This window comes from Hemitrygon akajei, chromosome 3, assembly GCF_048418815.1.
Source record: "Hemitrygon akajei chromosome 3, sHemAka1.3, whole genome shotgun sequence".
Lineage (NCBI taxonomy): Eukaryota > Metazoa > Chordata > Chondrichthyes > Myliobatiformes > Dasyatidae > Hemitrygon > Hemitrygon akajei.
This window is the reverse complement of record NC_133126.1, coordinates 95547288-95571353: the sequence shown is the minus strand read 5'-3', so window position 1 is coordinate 95571353 and position 24066 is coordinate 95547288. Positions and strand designations below refer to the sequence as shown.

The window sequence follows — 24066 nt, the reverse complement described above, 5'->3', positions numbered from 1 at the left end:
AAGCGCAGGTCACAGAAGTGAGAGATAGCACCCGTCTGGAAATTTCCAGCCAGTTTGTCTGCACAGATCTTTACAATTCACCCACATACGCCGCCTGGACTAGGCGCCTTTTACAGATTCTCCCTCTGGGACATCGGCCTGAGTGACTGAAATTACAGGAGCATGCAGTGGTGGCCTGTGTGAGTGAGTCTCCCTATCAAACCCAGCTAAAGGCATTGAGCACATTCAGGCATGAGGGACTATTGCCACTTATGCTACCCCAATGTCCACTTGTGAAAGCCCAGCCACGGCTGTCGAGTGATTCCTATTTAGTCTGTAATTGCCTTTTGTGAGAGTTGTGTAAAGACCAGCTGATCTGAGTTCAGGACCAGCATGTTCCAGTGAGGAGACGGTAAGGTGGGAGAAGCTCTGATGACCCAATAATCAGGAAGAAAAATAAAACACACGCAGGTTTCAGGAAGCTAAAATCAGTCTTGACCCCTGTGGCATATCAAGATAGCCGGACACTTCTCAAGCAGGCTATTAGTGGAACCAGGATATGTCCTTAGTGAGCAGGATCAGGAAGAATTCCAAGACGTTTTACAGTTACATTAAGTAAAAAGAGATAATTAAGGAACGGATAGGCCCATTCAAGGGTAAAGGAGAAAATATGCACTTGGAGCCAGAGGAAGTGGCTGAGATACAATAGACAATAGACAATAGGTGCAGGAGTAGGCCATTCGGCCCTTCGAGCCAACACCGCCATTCAATGTGATCATGGCTGATCATCCACAATCAGTACCCCGTATCCCTTGACTCCGCTATCTTTAATTGCTCTATCTAACTCTTTCTTGAAAGCATCCAGAGAATTGGCTTCCACTGCCTCCTGGGGCAGAGCATTCCATAGATCCACAACTCTCTGGGTGAAAAAGTTCTTCCTGAACTCTGTTCTAAATAGCCTACCCCTTATTCTTAAACTGCGGCCTCTGGTTCTGGACTCCCCCAACATCGGGAACATGTTTCCTGCCTCTAGCGTGTCCAATCCCTTAATAATCTTACATGTTTCAGTCAGATCCCCTCTCATCCTTCTAAATTCCAGTGTATACAAGCCCATTCGCTCCAATCTTTCAACATATGACAGTCCCGTCATCCCAGGAATTAATCTCGTGAACCTACGCTGCACTCCCTCAATAGCAAGAATGTCCTTCCTCAAATTTGGAGACCAAAACTGAACACAATACTCCAGGTGTGGTCTCACCAGAGCCCTGTACAACTGCAGAAGGACCTCTTTACTCCTATACTCAATTCCTCTTGTTATGAAGGCCAACTTGCCATTAGCTTTCTTCACTGCCTGCTGTACCTGCATGCTTACTTTCAGTGACTGATGAACAAGAACACCTAGATCTCGTTGTACTTCCCCTTTTCCTAACTTGACACCATTCAGATAGTAATCTGCCTTCCTGTTCTTGCCACCAAAGTGGATAACCTCACATTTATCCACATTAAACTGCATCTGCCACTCACCCAATCTGTCCAAGTCACCCTGCATTCTCATAACATCCTCCTCATATTTCACACTGCCACCCAGCTTTGTGGCATCTGCAAATTTGCTAATGTTACTTTTAATCCCTTCATCTAAATCATTAATGTATATTGTAAACAGCTGCGGTCCCAGCACCGAGCCTTGCGGTACCCCACCAGTCACTGCCTGCCATTCTGAAAAGGACTCGTTAATCCCTACTCTTTGTTTCCTGTCTGCCAACCAATTTTCTATCCATGTTAGTACCCTACCCCCAATACCGTGTGCTCTAATTTTGCCCACTAATCTCCTATGTGGGACCTTATCAAAGGCTTTCTGAAAGTCCAGGTACACTACATCCACTGGCTCTCCCTTGTCCATTTTCATAGTTACATCCTCAAAAAATTCCAGAAGATTAGTCAAGCATGATTTCCCCTTCGTAAATCCATGCTGACTCGAACCGATCCTGTTACCGCTATCCAAACGTGCCGCTGTTTCTTCTTTTACAATTGACTGATAAATTAAATTAAATGATACTGAGTGCTCTGTATCAGGAGTTACTAAGGAGAAGGATTTGAAGGACAGTGAAGACAGAGTGGAGCATGCTAATACATTGAGGCATTTTGAGATTATAGAGGACATAGTGCTGGATCTTCTGAAAAGCTTTAAGGTGGATAAGTCCCCAGGGCCAGGTGGTACACATCCCAGAATATCGAAAGAAGCAAGTGAGGCTTTGACAAAGGTCTTCACATTCTCACTAGCAACAGGCTAGGTCCTCAGGGACTGGAGGGTAGCAAATGATGTGTGCCTTTTTTCAAGAAGGAAAATAGGGATAATCCAGGTAATTACAGGCCAGCGAGCCTCACACCCACGACAGGGAAACAACTGGAGACCATACTTAGGAATAGGATTTATACGCATTTGGAAAGAAATGGCCTGCATAGAGACAGGGAGCTTGTCTTGTGCACGGTAGGTTATGCCTTACAAGCTTTATCAGTTTTCTTGCGGAGGAACACAGGACCTCGAAGAAGGTAAGGCAGTGGACGTTATCTATATGGACTTTAGTAAGGTATTTGACAAGGTTCCTCATGGTAAGTCAGTTCAGAAGGTTAAATGCTTGGGGTCCAGGGTGAATTGCAAGTTTAGATTCAGAGCTGGCTTGCCCATAGTAGGAGTGAGAGGTGATGATTCTGAATGCAAATAGGGTTTGAGGAAAGAAACCACACAAGTCATTGAAAAGTAGGTAAATTAGACAGGACAAAAGCTGAAGTCAGCTGTGCCCTTCCCTTCTTGTCCAGCTTGTTGAAGGTGGTGAGAATATTCCTGTGAGACAGATATCTTGGACCTGTTGCGTTCTCATCCCCCCACACCTCTCTGATCAGCTGAACAAACGGTGTGGGGGGGGGGCGCGTTTTACGTGACTGCCGGGGACCCAAGAAACTAAGAATTTTCTCTGGAATGACGCCCACCCGAGGGGGAGGAGGATTATGAGATGTGAGGAGAGCAGACCTCACAGTTGTTAAGTGAGTGGTAGTGCTCCCCACCTGGGTGGGGAGGGCAGGGCTGCAATTCTAACTGGCTGTGTCACCTTTCTCCAGAATCTGAGAGCAGCACACCAAGTTCACCAGTTCGACTATGATGTGTCTGATCTGAAGGCCTGGATCCAGGAGAAGGACAGCACGTTGGGCACCGACGACCTCGGTCACGATTTGAATTGTGTACAAATGTTGCTACGACAACATGAAGGTGTGGAGGTAAGGAGGGCAATGGACTAGAGTGTGCAGTGGCGGGCCTGTTTAATCATTGACGTGTCTCTCAGCGGGCAATGCAGCAGTATTGAAAAACGCCTGGCCTAAATTAAAATCCAGTCGGCTCTGATCTCAGTTCCTGACTGAACTCAAACATAATTTGTGACCATTCTTAGCTAAAGGATATTCTATCTTTAGGATTATAATTGATTCTGGTTCAATAATTTCTACTAAACTAGTATATCTTGTCCAGGTTACTTCCTGGACATACTGGTGTCAGAATTCACAAACACGGTCAAGTAACTCCTGTGTTTTTTTAACTCTTCAAGTTTGCCTCATTCCACTTAAATGTGAAAAGTCAGCAATGTTCCTGTTCTGCTCATGTCTGGAAAGTGTGAAGCCAGCTGAGAGAGGAGTATAATAGTCTAGAGCATAGAACAGTACGAGCCCTTCAGCCCACGGTGTTGTGCCTACCTCTATAAACTACTCCACAGTCAGTCTACTCCTTCTGTCCTACACAGCCCATAACCCTCTATTTTACTTACTTCCACGTGCCTATCCAGGAGTCTTTTAAATGTCCCGATTCTATTGGCCTCTACCGCCAGCCCCAGCCAGCAGTGCCCGGCTTTTATAGAGCAGCAATATCACCTTGTGCTTCTGCAACTCAGTCCCCTGACTGGTGAAGGCTTTCTTAACCACCTTTCAACATACACAGCACATTTCAGCGATCCCCCCTCGGTCACTCCACACAGCCAAGAACCCTGTTATGTACTCCTCTTTCAAGTTCGATCTTCCAAACTGTATTCACAAACGAATTTTCCAGCTGGAGCGACATCGACCACTTCCCTGCTTAGCTCTTATCCTGTCTGCATCGCATATTAACCTCTGGCAAACCTTCCACACCACCAGCCTCTGCTTCTTCTACACACCTACTTCCTCATCCAAGTCATTTATGGAAATCACAAAGGGCAGGGGTCCGAGAACAGATTCCCGTGGAATACCAGCAGCTACTGACCTCCAGGCAAAATATGCTTCATCGGCTACCATACCCTGCCTACTGTGCTCTGTCAATCCCGAATCCCTGTAACACACACACAGAACTCAGCAGGTCAGGCAGCATCTGGAAATGAATTTCCAACATTTCCACCAAGACACTTTCAACAGGACTGGAAAGGATGGGAGAAGCAGAAAGAGTAAGAAGATGAGGAGAGGTGGACTCTAGAATGTAGGGGAGAGGTGGACACTAGAATGTGAGGGGAGGTGTACTCTAGAAGGTTGGTGGAGGTGGACTCTAGAAGGTGGGAGGAGGTGGACTCTAGAAGGTGGGGGGAGGTGGATTCTAGAAGGTGGGGGGAGGTGGATTCTAGAAGGTGGGTGGAGGTGGACTCTAGAAGGTGGGGGGAGGTGGATTCTAGAAGGTGGGAGGAGGTGGATTCTAGAAGGTGGGGGGAGGTGGATTCTAGAAGGTGGGGGGAGGTGGACTCTAGAAGGTGGGGGGGGAGGTGGATTCTAGAAGATTGGTGGAGGTGGACTCTAGAAGGTGGGGGGAGGTGGATTCTAGAAGATTGGTGGAGGTGGACTAGAAGGTGGGGGGAGGTGGATTCTAGAAGGTGGGGGGGAGGTGGATTCTAGAAGGTGGGGGGGAGGTGGATTCTAGAAGGTGGGTGGAGGTGGACTGTAGAAGGTGGGAGGAGGTAGACTCTAGAAGATTGGTGGAGGTGGACTCTAGAAGGTGGGGGGAGGTGGATTCTAGAAGGTGGGGGGAGGTGGATTCTAGAAGGTGGGTGGAGGTGGACTCTAGAAGGTGGGGGGAGGTGGATTCTAGAAGGTGGGAGGAGGTGGATTCTAGAAGGTGGGGGGAGGTGGATTCTAGAAGGTGGGGGGAGGTGGACTCTAGAAGGTGGGGGGAGGTGGATTCTAGAAGATTGGTGGAGGTGGACTCTAGAAGGTGGGGGGAGGTGGATTCTAGAAGATTGGTGGAGGTGGACTCTAGAAGGTGGGGGGAGGTGGACTCTAGAAGGTGGGGGGAGGTGGACTCTAGAAGGTGGGTGGAGGTGGACTCTAGAAGGGTGGGGGAGGTGGACTAGAAGGGTGGGGGGAGGTGGACTCTAGAAGGTGGGGGGAGGTGGACTAGAAGGGTGGGGGAGGTGGACTCTAGAAGGTGGGGGGAGGTGGAATCTAAAAGGATGGAGGGAGGTGGACTAGAATGTGGGGGAAGGTGGAATCTAGAAGAGTGGGGGGAGGTGGACTCTAGAAGGTGGGGGGAGGTGGACTCTAGAAGGTGGGGGGAGGTGGAATCTAGAAGGTGGGGGGAGGTGGATTCTAGAAGGTGGGGGGAGGTGGACTCTAGAAGGTGGGGGGAGGTGGAATCTAGAAGAGTGGGGGGAGGTGGACTCTAGAAGGTGGGGGGAGGTGGAATCTAGAAGGTGGGGGGAGGTGGACTCTAGAAGGTGGGGGGAGGTGGATTCTAGAAGGTGGGGGGAGGTGGATTCTAGAAGGTGGGTGGAGGTGGACTCTAGAAGGGTGGGGGAGGTGGACTAGAAGGGTGGGGGGAGGTGGACTCTAGAAGGTGGGGGGAGGTGGACTAGAAGGGTGGGGGAGGTGGACTCTAGAAGGTGGGGGGAGGTGGAATCTAGAAGAGTGGGGGAGGTGGACTCTAGAAGGTGGGGGGAGGTGGATTCTAGAAGGTGGGGGGAGGTGGATTCTAGAAGGTGGGTGGAGGTGGACTCTAGAAGGTGGGGGGAGGTGGATTCTAGAAGGTGGGGGGAGGTGGATTCTAGAAGGTGGGAGGAGGTGGATTCTAGAAGGTGGGGGGAGGTGGATTCTAGAAGGTGGGGGGAGGTGGACTCTAGAAGGTGGGGGGAGGTGGATTCTAGAAGATTGGTGGAGGTGGACTCTAGAAGGTGGGGGGAGGTGGATTCTAGAAGATTGGTGGAGGTGGACTCTAGAAGGTGGGGGGAGGTGGACTCTAGAAGGTGGGGGGAGGTGGACTCTAGAAGGTGGGTGGAGGTGGACTCTAGAAGGGTGGGGGAGGTGGACTAGAAGGGTGGGGGGAGGTGGACTCTAGAAGGTGGGGGGAGGTGGACTAGAAGGGTGGGGGAGGTGGACTCTAGAAGGTGGGGGGAGGTGGAATCTAAAAGGATGGAGGGAGGTGGACTAGAATGTGGGGGAAGGTGGTATCTAGAAGAGTGGGGGGAGGTGGACTCTAGAAGGTGGGGGGAGGTGGACTCTAGAAGGTGGGGGGAGGTGGAATCTAGAAGGTGGGGGGAGGTGGATTCTAGAAGGTGGGGGGAGGTGGACTAGAAGGTGGGGGGAGGTGGAATCTAGAAGAGTGGGGGAGGTGGACTCTAGAAGGTGGGGGGAGGTGGATTCTAGAAGGTGGGGGGAGGTGGATTCTAGAAGGTGGGTGGAGGTGGACTCTAGAAGGGTGGGGGAGGTGGACTAGAAGGGTGGGGGGAGGTGGACTCTAGAAGGTGGGGGGAGGTGGACTAGAAGGGTGGGGGAGGTGGACTCTAGAAGGTGGGGGGAGGTGGAATCTAGAAGAGTGGGGGAGGTGGACTCTAGAAGGTGGGGGGAGGTGGATTCTAGAAGGTGGGGGGAGGTGGATTCTAGAAGGTGGGTGGAGGTGGACTCTAGAAGGTGGGGGGAGGTGGACTCTAGAAGGTGGGGGGAGGTGGAATCTAGAAGAGTGGGGGAGGTGGACTCTAGAAGGTGGGGGGAGGTGGATTCTAGAAGGTGGGTGGAGGTGGACTCTAGAAGGGTGGGGGAGGTGGACTAGAAGGGTGGGGGGAGGTGGACTCTAGAAGGTGGGGGGAGGTGGACTAGAAGGGTGGGGGAGGTGGACTCTAGAAGGTGGGGGGAGGTGGAATCTAAAAGGATGGAGGGAGGTGGACTAGAATGTGGGGGAAGGTGGAATCTAGAAGAGTGGGGGGAGGTGGACTCTAGAAGGTGGGGAGAGGTGGACTCTAGAAGGTGGAGGAGAGGTGTACTCTAGAAGGTGGGGGAAGGTGGACTCTAGAAGGTGGGGGGAGGTGGGGGAGGTAGAATCTAGAAGGGGAGGTGGAATCTAAAAGGATGGAGGGAGGTGTACTCTAGAAGGTTGGTGGAGGTGGACTCTAGAATGTATGGGGAGGTGTACTCTAGAAGGTGGGGGAGGTGGACTCTAGAATGTGAGGGAAGGTGTACTCTAGAATGTGGGAAGAGGTGGACTCTAGAAGTTGGGGGGGAGGTGGACTCTAGAAGGGGGAGGTGGACTCTAAAATGTGAGGGGAGGTGTACTCTAGAAGGTGGGGGGAGGTGGACTCTAGAAGGTGGGGGAGGTGGACTCTAGAATGTGAGGAAAGGTGTACTCTAGAAGGTGGGAGGAGGTGGACTCTAGAAGGTGGGAGGAGGTAGACTCTAGAAGGTGAGAGGTGAAGCCTGGTTGGTGGGGGAGGTGGACTCTAGAATGTGAGGGAAGGTGTACTCTAGAAGGTGGGAGGAGGTAGACTCTAGAAGGTGAGAGGTGAAGCCTGGTTGGTGGGGGAGGTGGGCAATGTAAGAATTCAGGAGATAATATGTGGAAAAGGCAAAGGGCTGGAGAAGAAGGAATCTGATTGGGGAGGAGAGTGAATCACAGGAGAAAGGGAAGGAGGAGGGGCACCAGTGGGAGGTAATAGGCAGATGAGAAGACGTAAGGGGCCAGTGTGATGAAGAAATGGGAAGGGTTAGGGGAAAAAATCACTAGAATTTGGAGAAATTTATTCAGACCATCAGGTTAGAGGCTACCTAGACAGAATATGAAGTGTCACTCCTCCAAACTGAGAGCGGCTTCACGTGGCAAAGGAGAAGGCCGTGGACTGACATTGCAGAATGGGAATGGGAATAGGAAGTACAATTCGGCCACCTGGAGAGATTGTTTGGGGCCCTGAATGGAGGTAGATGAGCAAGTGTAGCACTTCTGATGGTTTCAGGCTGTGCCAGGAGGGAGATTAGTGGGCAGGGATGAAAGGACAAGGGAATCATAGAGGCAGTGATACCTTCAGAGGGTGGAGAGTGAGGTGAGGTAAGGAAGTGTTCGGTGTTGGAAATGGAGGAGATGCGGGTGAGGGCAGCATCAATGGTGGAGGAAGGAAAACCCTGTTCTTTGAAGAAAAAGGACACCACTGATGTGCCGTAAAGGAAAGCCTCTTCCCGGGAACATACGCAGCGGAGATGATGGAGCTGAGGAAAGGGAATCCACGCAGCCAAATTTCCATGGTCCTCATGCCTCAGGACTTTCAGGGTGAACCTTCCCTGGGGAACTTTGCCAAACACCTTACTAAAATCCTTATGCAGCACATGCACTGCTCTACCTTCATCAATTTCTTCTGTCACCTCCTCGACCAGGCTCATGAGGCATGATCTGCCCCTCACAAAGCCATGTTGACTATCCCTAATAAGACTATGCTTCTCCAAATGCACATGAATTTCTCCCTAAGAACTTTCCCCATAGGTTTGTCTACCATTGATATAAATTTCACTGGCCTGTAATCCCCAGGATTAACCCTATTACCTTTCCTTAGCAACATAGCAATCCTCTGGTACTACTCCTGTGGCCAGGGAGGATACAAGGATCATATCAACACCCCAGCAATCTCCTCCTTCACTTTCTGTCGTAACCAGGGATACATCGCCCAACCCTGGTGATTTATCTATCCCAATGTTTTTCACAAGCTCCAACACTGACTCTTTCTTAACCTCGACATTGACCTCACATTCTTCAAAGTACCTTTCCCAGGAGATCTCTGAGGTGAAATATTTATTAAGGACCTCCCCTACCTCCTCCAACTGCAGGCATACATTTTCCTCATTAACCCTGAGTAGTCTTACCGTTACTCTGTTCCATCATTCTTCTGTTCCTTACATGCATGTAGAATGCCTTGGGGCTTTTCCAAATCCTACTCACCAAGGTCTTCTCATGTCATCTTCTAGCTCTCCCAACTCCCTTCTTAAGCTCCTTCTTGGCTGCCTTGTAACTCTCAAGAGCCCTGACTGATTTTTGCGTCCTAAACCATGACCAAGCTTCCTTATTCCTCTTGACTAAATGTTCCATCTCGCTTGTCCATCATGACTCCTTCAACCTACCATCCTTTCTCTGTCTCAGTCAAAGAGTAATGTGGGTGAGATGGGGAATATTATGGAAGTGGGTGACCGGGATGGAAGATTATCTCAGGGTCAAATAGATCATAAACAGTTTTGTTCAGTAAGGAAGTGGGTTTACTTTGTTGGCTAGGAAACTGACCTGAAACAATTACTGATGTGACTTCAGTCTTCTCAATACTTAAAGTACCAGTGTTATTGGTAAGGTACCGGCTTTATTATCAGGTTATTTATGAAATCAGAATGATATGGGCTTTATCATTACATATTTAGATTTGCAAAATGCATTAATTAAGATGCCCCAGGATGGATTGTCCGGTGAGGTTATTCAGAGGATTATCTTTGTCCATGTTTTTTTGTGTGAGGACTTCTGTTGGATGTGAATGCAATTTTTCCTGATGATCTTGTTCTTTTTCCAGAGGGAGCTGGAAGCTATAAGAGGTGAAGTTGAACGAATTGGCGAGGAAGCCAGGAAGTTGGCTCAGATACACCCACACATCCAGGAGAACCTGCAAGAGCGCCTGGAAGAGGTGGCCATATCCTGGAGTAACCTCCATCAGAAAGCCAGGGAGTGGAAGGAGAAGCTGATCGAAGCTGAGCAAATCCAGGCTTATGTCAGCGACTGCCGGGTTTTCATGTAGGTTGTGGGGTGCAGTAACTCTTCATGTAGCGTCATCAATGTACTGAGTGAGAGGTTGACCAGAATCCAAGGGATTTGCTAGAGATTACATGGAAAGGACACAAGAGGCTGAAGCATTAATAGACAAATTAACTTTACTTACCATTCTGTATAATTAATGGTGATCTAATCAGAATCAGATTTATTATCACTGACTTAAATGGCTTAAAATGTATTGCTTTGCAGCAACTAAAGACGTAAGATTACCAAAAATTAAAACTGAATAGTGGAGAACAAAAGGAATAACGAGATACGCCATTCAGAAATCTGGTGGCAGAGAAGCTGTTCCGGGATCATTGAGTGTGGGTCTTCAGGCTCCTGTGCCTCTTCCCTGATGGTAGGAATGAGAATAGGGCATGTCCCAGCTGGTGAGAGTCCTTCATGACTGATGCCACCTTCCTGAGGCACAGCCTCTTAAAGTTGTGTTTGATTCTAGAGAGGTTGGGGCCATGATGTATCTGGTTGAGTTTAGAACATTCTGCACCACAAGACTCACTACGAAAAGCACAGCAAGCTGCTCACCTGAGCTGGAAAATAACAAATGGGGTTAAAAGGAAGTCGGATGGTAAATGGTACACAGGCTACCCACTCACCTGTCCCACTGGGCATCTCCTGTCCCACCTGTCCCACTGACACTTACTGCCCCACAGGGCATCTCCTGTCCCACAGGGCATCTCCTGCCCCACAGGGCATCACCTGTCCCACTAAGTATTGCCTGTCCCACTGGGCTCCTCTTGTCCCACTGGGCACCTCCTGTCTCACTGACCTCACCTGTCCCACTGGGCACCACCTGTCCCACTAGACATCTCCCATCCCACCTGTCCCACTAGACATCTCCTGTCCCACCTGTCCCACTGGGCACCACCTGCCCCACTAGGTATCGCCTGTCCCACTAGGTATCGCCTGTCCCACTGGGCATCTCCTGTCCCACCTGTCCCACTGACACTTACTGCCCCACAGGGCATCTCCTGTCCCACAGGGCATCACCTGTCCCACTAGGTATCGCCTGTCCCACTGGGCTCCTCCTGTCCCACTGACCTCACCTGTCCCACTGGGCACCTCCTGTCCCACCTGTCCCACTAGACATCTCCCATCCCACCTGTCCCACTAGACATCTCCTGTCCCACCTGTCCCACTAGACATCTCCTGTCCCACCTGTCCCACTGACATCTCCTATCCCACCTGTCCCACTAGACATCTCCCGTCCCACCTGTCCCACTAGACATCCCCTGTCCCACCTGTCCCACTAGACATCTCCCATCCCACCTGTCCCACTAGACATCTCCCATCCCTCCTGTCCCACTAGACATCTCACATCCCACCTGTCCCACTAGACATCCCCTGTCCCACCTGTCCCACTAGACATCTCCCATCCCACCTGTCCCACTAGACATCTCCCATCCCTCCTGTCCCACTAGACATCTCCCATCCCACCTGTCCCACTAGACATCCCCTGTCCCACCTGTCCCACTAGACATCTCCCATCCCACCTGTCCCACTAGACATCCCCTGTCCCACCTGTCCCACTAGACATCTCCCATCCCACCTGTCCCACTAGACATCTCCCATCCCACCTGTCCCACTAGACATCCCCTGTCCCACCTGTCCCACTAGACACCTCCTGTCCCACCTGTCCCACTAGGCATCTCCTGTCCCACATGTCCCACTAGACATCTCCCATCCCACCTGTCCCATTGGGCTCCTCCCATCCCACCTGTCCCACTAGACATCTCCTGTCCCACCTGTCCCACTAGACATCTCCCGTCCCACCTGTCCCACTAGACATCTCCTATCCCACCTGTCCCACTAGACATCTCCTGTCCCTCCTGTCCCACTAGACATCTCCTATCCCACCTGTCCCACTAGACATCTCCTGTCCCACTAGGCATCTCCTGTCCCACCTGTCCCACTAGGCATCTCCTATCCCACTGGACTCCTCCTATCCCACCTGTCCCACCTGTGGGAGTCAGTGGTGTGCACACCCAAGAAACCACAAGAGCACAGTGGAACCAAGCCATCCTCAATCGTGAGGGATTGTCCCGCACTCCATTTACTTCACTTGTGGCAATTTTGATTTATGCTTCTTGAACATACACCTAACTTGGAAAATCCTTCTGGGACCTCTTTAATATCTTTAAACCTTACCATAGCGAGCTAATAATTCTGTTCAGGTACCGTTTAAGTTTTCACAGATTGATGTTTAAATTAATGTTTTTTTCAGCTGTACTGGTTTACCCAAACCAATTTTAACAGTCATCCTTCCTATTGACATTGTGAAAACCACACCTTAATGACACAGCTCTTATCTCTGAGGTAGGGGCTGAGACCTTGATCCTGCCCAGAGGACACAGTGCAGCCAGACCGAAGCAATGTTGCAGTGTAACAGATACAATCTTCTGAATGAGGTTAAACCAAGTCCACGTCGGCCCACAGAGATATCCTGCATTAAGGGAAGCAGAGTGGCAAAATCTAAACATTTAAACAGACTGACAGCTCTTTATGGAACCTTGTCATGCACACTGGTTTATGGATTTCATACTGACTGCACTTCAAATTGACTTCACGGACTACAAAGTGTTTTGAAATGTCCTGAGTATAAATTCATTTTTCATAAATTCTGTATGAGGAGAGCATTTAGCAATCCAGGCACTATAACCTCTTGTTGAAAATCTTTCTTTGATTATACAGCCAGTTCAATCCCCTCATCAAAAACAAAACATCTGTAAGAGAGTGGGATGGAGATGTAACCTGAGGGAAAGAGTAGCTTGAGAGGTGGAGAGATCAGGTGACGGACTGGGATCAAGAGAGATGTGACATAAGCACAGATTGGGAGATGGTGGTAATGTTCTGATAATGGAATTGAAACATCAGCATTGTGAGTGGAAGGGAAAACGGAGAGAGTTGTGGACAAGATCCAGAAGGAAGAGAAAGAAAGAGAAGATCATGGAACAGTTGGAAAGACTTTGTGGAAACAAGTCCTGCTTTATGGGTGAGAGGGCAAAAACCGGAGATGCCAGCCTAACCAAATAGCCACCATGTTTAACAGTGAGAGGCAGCAGCAAATGAAAAGGATGGCCAGCTTGCATCTACAGACACAGTAGCTGAGCCCAGCTGCCCACTCGTCAAATATTCCCATTGTTCCACTGTTTGCTGCCTTTCCTTCACAAGGAGTTCAGCCAGCTGGGTGCAGAGAGGTTTCTGTAGGCTGTGGAATCTAGAACAGGGTCTAGAAAGCAGTTAGACTATAAGGACCATATGGCCACTGTGATGTGGGTACTTCCTTTACCATAAAAGCCACAATGAAAGCTTATTCCTTTATTCAGGTCCTGGGTGAATGAGATGGACACTCTGCTGGACACAGAAGAGCAGGCCAGGGGATCTGTGAGTGCTGATCAGCTCTACAAACGTCACAGGGAGTACAAGCGAGAGATCGACAAACAGAAAGCCAAGTATGAGGAGCTGCTAACAACCGGAACTGAGCTGAGGGAGAACAGACACATCCTGTCGAAAGAGGTAAAAGGCTTTGAGGGCCCTGCATGTCCTCTCTCCGCCAGCAGGAGACTTGTTCCACCCGAACTGTAACACGTTCCCTGTATACTGCCAGAACTGCATTAGACTATTAGCTCTAAGCGGAGCATCGCAGTGGTGTAACAGTTAGTGCGACACTATTACAGCTCAGCCGTCAGAGTTTGGGTTCAATTCCAAAGTCATCTGTACGGAGCCTGTACGTCCCCCTCGTGTAATGCATGAGTCTCCTCCAGGTGCTACGGTTTCCTCCCACAGTCCAAAGACACACCAGTTAATAGTTAATTGGCCATTGAAAATTGTCCTGTAATTAGGCTAGGCTGGTTAAATCCAGGGTTGCGATGCGGTTTGGCTCGGAGGGCCTGGTCCACTCTGTACCTCAATGAGTAATCAATAGGTTGCGTCTTTTCTTCATCAGGTCGATGAGAAGTTGAATGAAATGTCTGAGCAGATGAACCAGGTGATGAAGAAGTGGGAGATACAAGAAGCCCTGTATGAGGAGGAATTGTGGAAACAGGCACAGCTCAGGGAGCTCGAGTTAATGGCTGCGTGGCTGGGCTCCAAAGAAGGGCTTATATCCGGCAACAACTTTGGGGTAAGGATGAACAGAGAGCAGGGCCGAATTGGCTGTTGCTGATTTCCCTGAACGATGGTTTCCACTGAGAAATGGTTGCCTGCGATACCAGAATCAGAACCCTCCATTCCTTGCAATACACTATCTTTTCTCCAGTAAAGAAAAAACTGAAAGGAGTCATAAGAGAGAGAGATTGTAAATTTTGAAGTAGGCGAGGTGTGTGTGAGGAACCAGGTAGGTTATAAATATATTGTAAATTCCAAGGGCAATCCAGGAGGTGTTCAGAATAAGGAGAAAAGTACAGTTGAAAAGTATAGGCTTCATAAAAGAAGGTTCTGTCAAAGACTGCAAGTGCACAGTGGGTCAGCTAACTTGGAGCATCACTGGCCCTGGTTCAATGCTGGCCAGTGTCTCGGAGCACCACTGGCCCTGGTTCAACGCTGGCCAGTGTCTCGGAGCACCACTGGCCCTGGTTCAACGCTGGCCAGTGTCTCGGAGCACCACTGGCCCTGGTTCAACGCTGGCCAGTGTCTCGGAGCACCACTGGCCCTGGTTCAACGCTGGCCAGTGTCTCGGAGCACCACTGGCCCTGGTTCAACGCTGGCCAGTGTCTCGGAGCACCACTGGCCCTGGTTCAACGCTGGCCAGTGTCTCGGAGCACCACTGGCCCTGGTTCAACGCTGGCCAGTGTCTCGGAGCACCACTGGCCCTGGTTCAACGCTGGCCAGTGTCTCGGAGCACCACTGGCCCTGGTTCAACGCTGGCCAGTGTCTCGGAGCACCACTGGCCCTGGTTCAACGCTGGCCACGTATAACACTCCGTGTGGGACTTGCTCATTTCCCTTGGGGTTCCTCGGGTTGCTCCAGTTTCCTCCACATCCCAACAACGGGTGTGTATCATTGTAAATTGTCACCAGTGTGCAAGTGCATGGGGTAGTTTGGGGGGGGGGGGGTATGGGGAGGGTAAAGTTGGTAAAAGTGTGAAGAAAATCATGGCTATTTCCTCTACATTGTCCCGATCAGCACCTCCAGTTGTTATAACACAGGATATTTACAAAGGAAAACTTCCCCTGTGCAGACAACAAGTGCAACATGGTTTAAAAGTAGAGCTTTTTGTATTGTCCATAATTCCCAGGAATGGTACACATAAACTCATAGAGTTATTCAGCAAGGAAACAGGCCCTTTGCTCTAACTCATCCATGCTCACCAAGCTGCCTGTCAATGCTAATCCCCTTTGCCTGAATTTGGCCCATATCCCCCTAAACCTTTCCTGTCCATATACCTGTCCAAATGTCTTTGAAATGTTGTAATTTTAGCAGCCTCTGACAGCTCATTCCATATATCTGGCACTCTGTTTGAAATCTTGCCCCTCTCACCTTTAACCGATGTCCTCTAGTTTTAAAGTCCCCTTCCTGGGAAGAAGACTGGGACTATACACCCTGTCTATGGCCTCATCATTTAAAAAATCTCTTTAAGGTCACCACTCTGCCTCCTTTGATCCAAGAACAACAGTCCGAGCCTTTCCAGCCTGTCTTGTACCTCAAGCCGTCTAGTCCAGACGGCGTTCCTGTGATATACGGCAGAGACAGACCAAGCACTGAGCCCAAAGGAACCCCACTACAGGAGCATTGCCAGCTCTAAATCTCCAGTAGCTTCCTGCCACCAAGCTATCTTGAGATCACTTGTGTCGCTACCTTGGGGCTGAGTTTTTAACATTGCTGCTGAGTTACCATGAGGAATCTTGTCAAATCCACATGTGCAGCAAATCCATCAACCCTTGTTATCCAATAAAAACTATTCCGTCAAGCTAGTCCATCACAGTTATCCTATAACAAAGGCAGAGAGATGGTTCCTGTTCAATATGTCTCTTTAAGCAATGAGATTCAGAGTTATTTCCAGTAGATGCTTGTCCTTTTAGTTCTGAGATTGATAGATTTCTTTTGTTAAAGAAGGGTGTGAAGGGGGACTGAACTAGGTTGGGTGTATGGTGTTAAGTTACAGATCGGCTATGATTTCATTAAACAGGGCAATAGCGTCAAGGTCAGAACAGTCTACTCCTGTTCCTATATCTACATAACTGTACCAAGTACTCTGTCAGAATGCGTAGGATAGACACAGACTAAAGCACTTTTTCCGATATCTCATCAAGCCAACCCATGGCAGGTAAACCAAGACAGACTCAAATCAAAACCAAATACACTTACAAAATATAAATGGAAAATTATGGAAGTACAATTCTCAATAGGTCAGCCAGTATCTCTGGGAGGTAAACAAGTGTAATGCTTCATGTCAATGATTTTCTATTACTTCTGACATAAACAGTTGTCACTAGTCCAAAAGATCCTCGAGGATCCTGACTAGGATTCTTTCCTGTTATGATTTGGCTAATGCTGTATCTCCTACTTACCTATAGGGTGACTTTATTGTGAGACGTCTGTAGATAGATGACACTTTCTCTCCTCAGGACTCTGTCAATGAGGTGGAAGATTTAATTAAGAAGCAAGAAGATTTTGAGAAGATGCTGGCAGCTCAAGATGAGAAGTTTGCCCATCTGGAAAAGGTGAGAAGGGTCAGACAAGTAGCTTTGCTTTATCTCAGGCATGAGATCAACAACACCAAACTGATGTTGTTTATTAGAATCAGAATCACTTTATTGCCAGCATGTGAAACATACCAGAATGGATTGTGATTCGGTGCCAAGCATGAAACACAACACAATACCATAACAGACAACGTCAACAATGAGCAATCAACAATTTACCAGACACAGTGCAAACAGCCAAGAGCAGTCAACAATGAGCAGAATGGTCACATGTGCAAACATCAGACTTGTGAACAGACTCAATAATTATGAACAGAACAAGAAGAGTAGGAAAGACCATTTAACAGATGAGGCAACATGTTTAATGTAAATAGTGGCACAGGAGATGTAATGACAGTTTTGTATAACTTTGGCCAAATGTTATATAGGTTATATTGTGTGTTTCCAGAGGGAATAACAGGGGCTTATATTGTCTGGCTGCCATTGAATAGTGGTGTTCTGCTGGGGTCAGTATTGGACCCGCTTCTATTCACATTATTTGTCGACAACTTCGATGACACAATTTTGGGCAAGTTTTCTGATGATACAAAGATAGGTGGAGGGGCAGGTAGTGTTGAGGACCAGGAAGACTTGGACAATGGGCAAAGGAATGGCAGATGGAATATAGTGTGGGGAAGTGTACGGTCATGCACTTTGGTAGAAGGAATAAAGATCTATTTTCTAATCTGGGAGAACAGTTAAAAATCAGGGGTGCAAAGGGACTTGGATGCAGATTCCCTAAAGATTAACTTGCAGCTTGAGTCAGTGGTAAGGAAGACAAATGCAAAGTTAGCATTCATTTCGAGAGGAATAGTATGTAAGAGCAAGGATGTGACACTGAGGCTTCATAAGGTATCGGTCAGCAGTTTTTTTTACCCTTATCTAAGAAAAGCTCTGCTGGCATTGACAGGAGCCCAGAGGAGGTTCCCTAGAATGACCAGAGGTTGACAAATCTGTGGAATTCATTGTCACGGACGGTTGTGGAGGCCAATTCATTGAGTATATTTAAAGCAGGGGTTGATAGGTTCTTGGTTAATCGGGGCATCAAAGGTTACGGGGAGAAGGCAGGAGAATGGGGTTGAAAGGAAGAATATGTCAGCCATGATGGAATGGCGGAGCAGACATGATGGGCTGAATGGCCTAATTCTGCTCCGACATCTTATGGTCTTAAATCAGATAGGGTTGTGTTACATCAATCTGTTGTTTGGTTGACTTTCAGGGAGAAAGGTTCCAAAGGAACACAAGCGTAAAGGAAAAAGAACAAAAAGTGGCTCAAGTTCCTTCCCTGAAGAGAAAGGGGTCAGACAAAAAGACAACACCATTGCGGATCTATGGAAGAACCAACTCAGACACAGGGAAGATACCAAAATCCTGGTCAAAAGAGATAGTTGTGAGTCCTGCTCCAAGGTCCCCCGCAACCTCAGAACGTTTCTTCTCCCCTGGCTTAAGGGCTGTAGCCCCTCTCAAAAATCTCAATGTTGCCAGTGACCAAAGACAGACCAGCATCCAGTCACCTTTGTCACCAAAATCTTTCTCTCTTCATGGTTCTGAAGTTGACAGACCCACAAAGAGGCTATCAAATCCAACAAGGCCTGTACAAGACATCATACGTAAATCACTTTCCAATACTCCTTCAAGATCTTCCCTGGAGGAATCACCTCAAGATCTCACTTCACCAACAAGAGAGACTGAGTCACCCACTAAATCTCAGTCCCAAAGCCTCCTGTCCAATTCTCCTACAAGCAATGTCTCTGAAGACAGGCCAGAACAACACAAATCTACCAAAAGCAGTTCTGTAGATCCTGTGCCCATCCGAAAGGAGAGGTCAGTGTCTGATCCGCCTGAGAATCCAGAATCACCATCATTCTTGAGGGGTCAGATCAATCCTCAGCAGCCTGACTCCACAGGACAACAAAACAATGACCAGGTACAAACTCATTTAGCCTCAATACTTCTAACATTTTTCAAAAATGTCAAATGGTTCTTCTACTCAATTGTCTTTCTTTGCAGGTTTCTAAATCTCCCCGATTGCTCAGGCACCTGGGATAACACGTTACCCCAACTGTAAATCTGGGGAGTGCATTATCTCTTGATTAAACTGATTAATTTTCATTTCAGTGCTATCGATTGTAATAAACTCCAGATCATCACTCTTCCCACTTGGGTGCCATGCCCAAGAAAATGCAGCAACATCTCTGCTGAAAGACTTTGCCTGTGCCCGTTGACCCTGACCAATGTTGTCAGTTGCACCGTGGAGAGCATCCTATCCTGATGCATCAAAGCTTGGTGACAACTGCTCTGTCCAGGGCTGCCAGAAACAGCAGAGAGATGTGGATATAACTCAGTACATCACAGAAACCAGGCTCCGCTCCATGTACACCGTCTGCACTTCTCTCAGACACAGTAACGTAGCGAGAATAATCACAGAACCCATCGCCTCCAGACATTCTCTCTTCTCCTCCCTCCGTACAAAAGCTTAAATGTACGTACCATCAGCTACAAGGACAGCTTCAATGCCACTGCTATAAAGCTACTGAGTGGTCCTCAGCACGATCAGATGGACTCTTTACCTTGTTCCTTCCAGTCTGCCTGCACTGCACTTCCTCTGTAACTGTATCTGCTCATCCGGCACTCTGTCATCGCTTTTCCCTTGCGCCACCTCACCATGTACTGATGTGATGAAGTGGCCTGTATGGGTCAGCATAAACAAAGTGTCTTACTGCAGCACACACAAATGCTGGAGGAACTCAGCAGGTCAGGCAACGTCCATGGAAGCCACTGTAAATGTGACAATAATAACCAACTTAACAATTCAAATTAGCTAGCTTTTTCTGAACCTCTGCATTTGCCTCAAGTTTCTGTTTATTCCCCTGTATATGTTGTGCTTCTTAATCCATCTTTGACATGTCTTTTCCCAATATCACTCTTCTCATTCTCTACATCGCTTTTCCTGCCAATTCTTCATCTATTATTACCTTCCCCTTCCCCCGGCCCTTTCTTTGCCACTGTATGATTTCCCTCTTGCCAACAACAACAACACTACTTTAGCTTTTGAATCACAAGTCGCACTCCAAAGCTGTGATCACATGTGACGGGCTGGCACATCAGTAAGTGGAAGTCCCACCCGTTTACTCAGGTGGAAAATCAGGCCTGAAGAGATGTGTCTCTGAAACCATCTTCCCAAAATGGATTACCCAGGCATTTACCTCTTTGAGGGACTTTAAAATATAAAGGTTGGCTACTGCATTTGTTACAATGCAGAAGTGACGGCACTTAAGAGTTTACATTTTTACGTGTAAGTTACATTACAACTCAGTCGTGGTGTTAAGTGTGAGTTCTTTCTTTTACTTTTTATCAGGATGCTGCAGAATTCCAGACCATGGAGGGCACGCTCTGCTGGAAGTATATCCTGCAATCCGATGGGACTAAGGTAGGAACTGATGAGAGGGGTGGAAAGCAACACTTTTCTGAAGCTCCACTTCCACTCCAGGTAAATTAATAATGGCCATTTACACAGTGAAGCTTCCTGTAACACCAGCTCTGAGATGGTAGGGCCCCTTTCATGCCAATCTACTTTAATGTGACAAATGTTAACGTCAAGGTTGTGGCTCCTACCTGGGAAAGTCCACTTTTTATCCTGAACTCTGTCAGAAATCAGCAGTCCATCTCTGTCCTCTTACTTTAGCTGTTCCACGTCAGGTCGCCATATCTTCAGCTACCAAAATTGAGAACTGGAATTCCACGCTCAAGCCCCAGCACATCTCTCACTCTTTATCTCTCTAAGATGCTCAATAAACCTCAATGATTTGACAAGCTTCTGACTATTTGCCCCAATATCTCCTCAGGGTCAAATGTCATTTGATAACGCTCACGTGAAGCAGCTTCTTTACACTCTATATAAATGAGGCTGTTGAACTATCTTTTTGTGTGACATTTATCCTTAGGATAAAGAGACAGAAGACACCGTCCACAGCTTAATTTCATTCTCTCATGAGCTGTATTAGCACTGTTGGGTTCTCGGTTCAAATCCCAGTCCAGACACTGAGTGGGACTTCACAGGGTACACAGGGTCTGGCATTGTCAGAATACCTCTATCATATAAGGCATTGGTGAGGCCAAATTTGGAATATTGTGTACAGTTCTGGTCACCAAATTATAGGAAAGATATCAATAAATTAGAGAGAGTGCAGAGACAATTTACTAGGATGTTACCTGGGTTTCAGCACTTAAGTTACAGAGAAAGGTTGAACAAGTTAGGTCTCTATTCATTGGAGCGTAGAATGTTGAGGGGGGATTTGATCGAGGTATTTAAAATTTTGAGAGGGATAGATAGAGTTGACGTGAATAGGCTGTTTCCATTGAGAGTAGGGGAGATTCAAACGAGAGGACATGATTTGAGAGTTAGGGGGCAAAAGTTTAAGGGAAACACGAGGGGGTATTTCTTTACTCAGAGAGTGATAGCTGTGTGGAATGAGCTTCCTGTAGAAGTAGTAGAGGCCAGTTCAGTTGTGTCATTTAAGGTAAAATTGGATAGGTATATGGACAGGAAAGGAGTGGAGGGTTATGGGCTGAGTGCGGGTAGGTGGGACTAGGTGAGATTAAGAGTTCGGCACGGACTAGGAGGGCCGAAATGGCCTGTTTCCGTGCTGTGATTGTTATATGTTATATGGTTATATAGCACCGTCACAGCCATAATATTTTGAATATTAAACTACCTGTGCTCTCTGGGGGATGTAAAAGGTCCCACAACACTCCTTGAAGAAGTTTTCCCTCTGTGAACCTGTATCTATACCTAGAGATAAACACATTTTTACTATACACTCAGTGGCCACTATATTAGGTACACCTGCTCTTTAATGCAAATATCTAATCAGCAACTCAATGCATAAAAGCATGCAGACATGGTCAAGAGGTTCAGTTGTTGTTCAGGCCAAACATCAGAATGGGGAAGAAATGTGATCTAAGTGACCTTGACTGTGGAATGATTATTGGTGCCAGACAATGTGGTTTGAGTATCTCAGTATCTTCCGGGATTTTCACATCCCAGAATTATTAATGGCTCTGGAGTTTATGGAGAATGGTGGAAAAACATAAAAAGACATCCAGTGAGTGGCAGTCCTGCGAGTGGAAACACCTCGTTAATGAGAGAGGCCAGGGGAGAATGGCCAGTCTGGTTCAAGCTGACAGGAAGGTGACAGTCACTCAAATTAGAGCATCTCTGCATGCACAATGCACTCAACCTTGAAGTGGATGGGCCACAGCAGCAGAAGACCTCACACGTACACTCAGCGGCCACTTTATCTGCTACATGTAGAAGCCTAACGCTTGGAAGCTGGTTCTTGTATGTTGCACATGCAAAGCAGTGACGGCAAATCAAAAGTATTTTGGTGGCTCTAAGCCTACTTAAAATTAAGTTTCTTTCTTGCTGATCCTAACTTTAATTTTGCATTTAGACTGACCCCAAAGCCTGGGATACGTGTTTCGTGACTCTAGCAAAGCAAGTTCTCTCCTTCTATGCAAACAGGACTGACAGTTTGAAGGTGAGTCTTCATGGCTGGGTATCAATGTCAGGAAAACAGTCCAACATTGATCCTTTTATCAGAAATAAACTACCTACTCAGCAATCACACTGCACACATAATTCTTATTAATCAGGGAAGTTGACGCTATGCATTGCTCACTCTCTGAACAAGAACAACACAAGTTAGACACAGAGTAGCACTCCCTCCCCTCCATGATGTCTCATCAGGGCAGAATTAGTATCTGAAAGTCAAAAGGCTGCAGATGACACAAGTCTGAGGTAAAAGCTGAAAATGTTGAAAACACTCAGCAAGTCAGACAGTGGAAAGAGAGATTGGGACCCTTTACTGAGCTGTTCCGATGAAGGATCTCTCAGCTGAAATGTTATCAGCTTCTCTTTCCCCAGATACTGCCTAACCTGCTGAGTGTTTCCAGCATTTGGATGTGGAATAAAATGACTTCTACACTCTCATCAGGTGTTTGTCCAAGATAAGGTGAGTGAAGTGAGAAGATGGGGAAGCACACTCTATATTGCCCATGCAACACTGTCAAGGTAGCTACTGTAAATGTTGGATGTTCCCATTAGACTGTGGCCTCAAACACTGAAAGACTCTTACTAAATTATTAGAGAAAGAATAAAACTCCTTTAAGCTTCAAATTTTAAATTTCAAGTTCAAGTTTATGATCAAGCAATCATACATACGTATACAGCTAAATGAAACATCATTCACCCAGGACCAAAGTGCAAAACACTGTCCACATAGTCACACACAGCACAGGTAGGTATGTCCCAGCACATACAGTATTACAAATAATATTAGCACAAGTCCCCGAGCAACATGGCCTGAAGATTGACAGGTTGACATAAAGTGCAAGGTGCATGCTTATGACATGTTACTGGTACTATCATGATAAAACAGCGGTCATGTATATGAAACAACAGCAATAAATGATGAGAAGTGACCAGAGTAGGATGAGAGTGTGCCTGTGAGCTGGGGAAATGGGGGCAGGGAGGGGAGGGTGCCAGGGCATTGGGAGGTATCAGACTGAAGAATTCTACCAGCCTGGGGGAAGAAGCTATTTCCCTGCCTAAGAGTTCTAGTTCTAATACTGCGGTACCTTCTGCCTGGCAGGAGGTCAGAGATGGTGGGAAGGATGGGAGGGGTCCTTGGCAATGCTGGAGGCCTCTGATATGTGTCCTGAATTAGGGTGGAGAGGGACCTCGATGGAGTTTTCACTAACCATGCGATCTGATGCGTTGCAATTCCCAAATTCCCATCGCAGACGGTGATACAGCCCCTCCAGTAGAATGTGGCGAGAATGGGGGGGGGGGGTAAATCTTTGTTCCCCTCAGTCCTCAGGAAACAGAGAAGTTGCTGTGCTCTCTTGACCAAAGAGGTGATGATGAAGGACCAAGTTGGATCATCAGTAATGTGCGCACCAGAAACATGGTGCTCCTGACTCTGTCTACAGAGTGATGTGAAGTAGAGAGCCTGCAGCTTCCTGAAGTCCACAAGCATCTCCTTAGTCTTGTCCACATTAAGACTCAGGTTGTTGTGCTTACACCAGCCCACAAGCTGCTCTGTCTTCTCCCGGTAAGCTGCTTCATCATTGTTGCTGTTGTGTTGCTGGTGAATGTGATGACGTGATTGGAACTGGGTCTGATGGTAGTGTGATCAGCAGCAGCCCTGGGGTGCTAGTGCTCAGCGTAATGGAGACAGGGCCGTTGGCTGCCAGTCCGAACTGTCTGGAGTCTCTTTGTCAGGAAGTCCAAGATCCAGTCACAGAGGGAAGTATTGGGACCGAACATGGACAGTTTTC

The 24066-nt window shown here is 47.8% G+C and overlaps 1 protein-coding gene across 1 annotated transcript in view; it reads left to right on the top strand.

Moving 5' to 3' along the window:
• sptbn5 (spectrin, beta, non-erythrocytic 5) overlaps positions 1 to 24066 on the top strand; it is a 282529-nt gene that overhangs the window by 243020 nt on the left and 15443 nt on the right. Inside the window, exons 59-66 of the mRNA XM_073040383.1 lie at positions 3097 to 3252; positions 9786 to 10003; positions 13369 to 13558; positions 13989 to 14165; positions 16609 to 16704; positions 17945 to 18652; positions 20084 to 20155; positions 22179 to 22265. Of these exons, the coding sequence (XP_072896484.1) occupies positions 3097 to 3252; positions 9786 to 10003; positions 13369 to 13558; positions 13989 to 14165; positions 16609 to 16704; positions 17945 to 18652; positions 20084 to 20155; positions 22179 to 22265 (1704 nt within the window). The remainder of the gene's footprint in view (positions 1 to 3096; positions 3253 to 9785; positions 10004 to 13368; positions 13559 to 13988; positions 14166 to 16608; positions 16705 to 17944; positions 18653 to 20083; positions 20156 to 22178; positions 22266 to 24066) is intronic.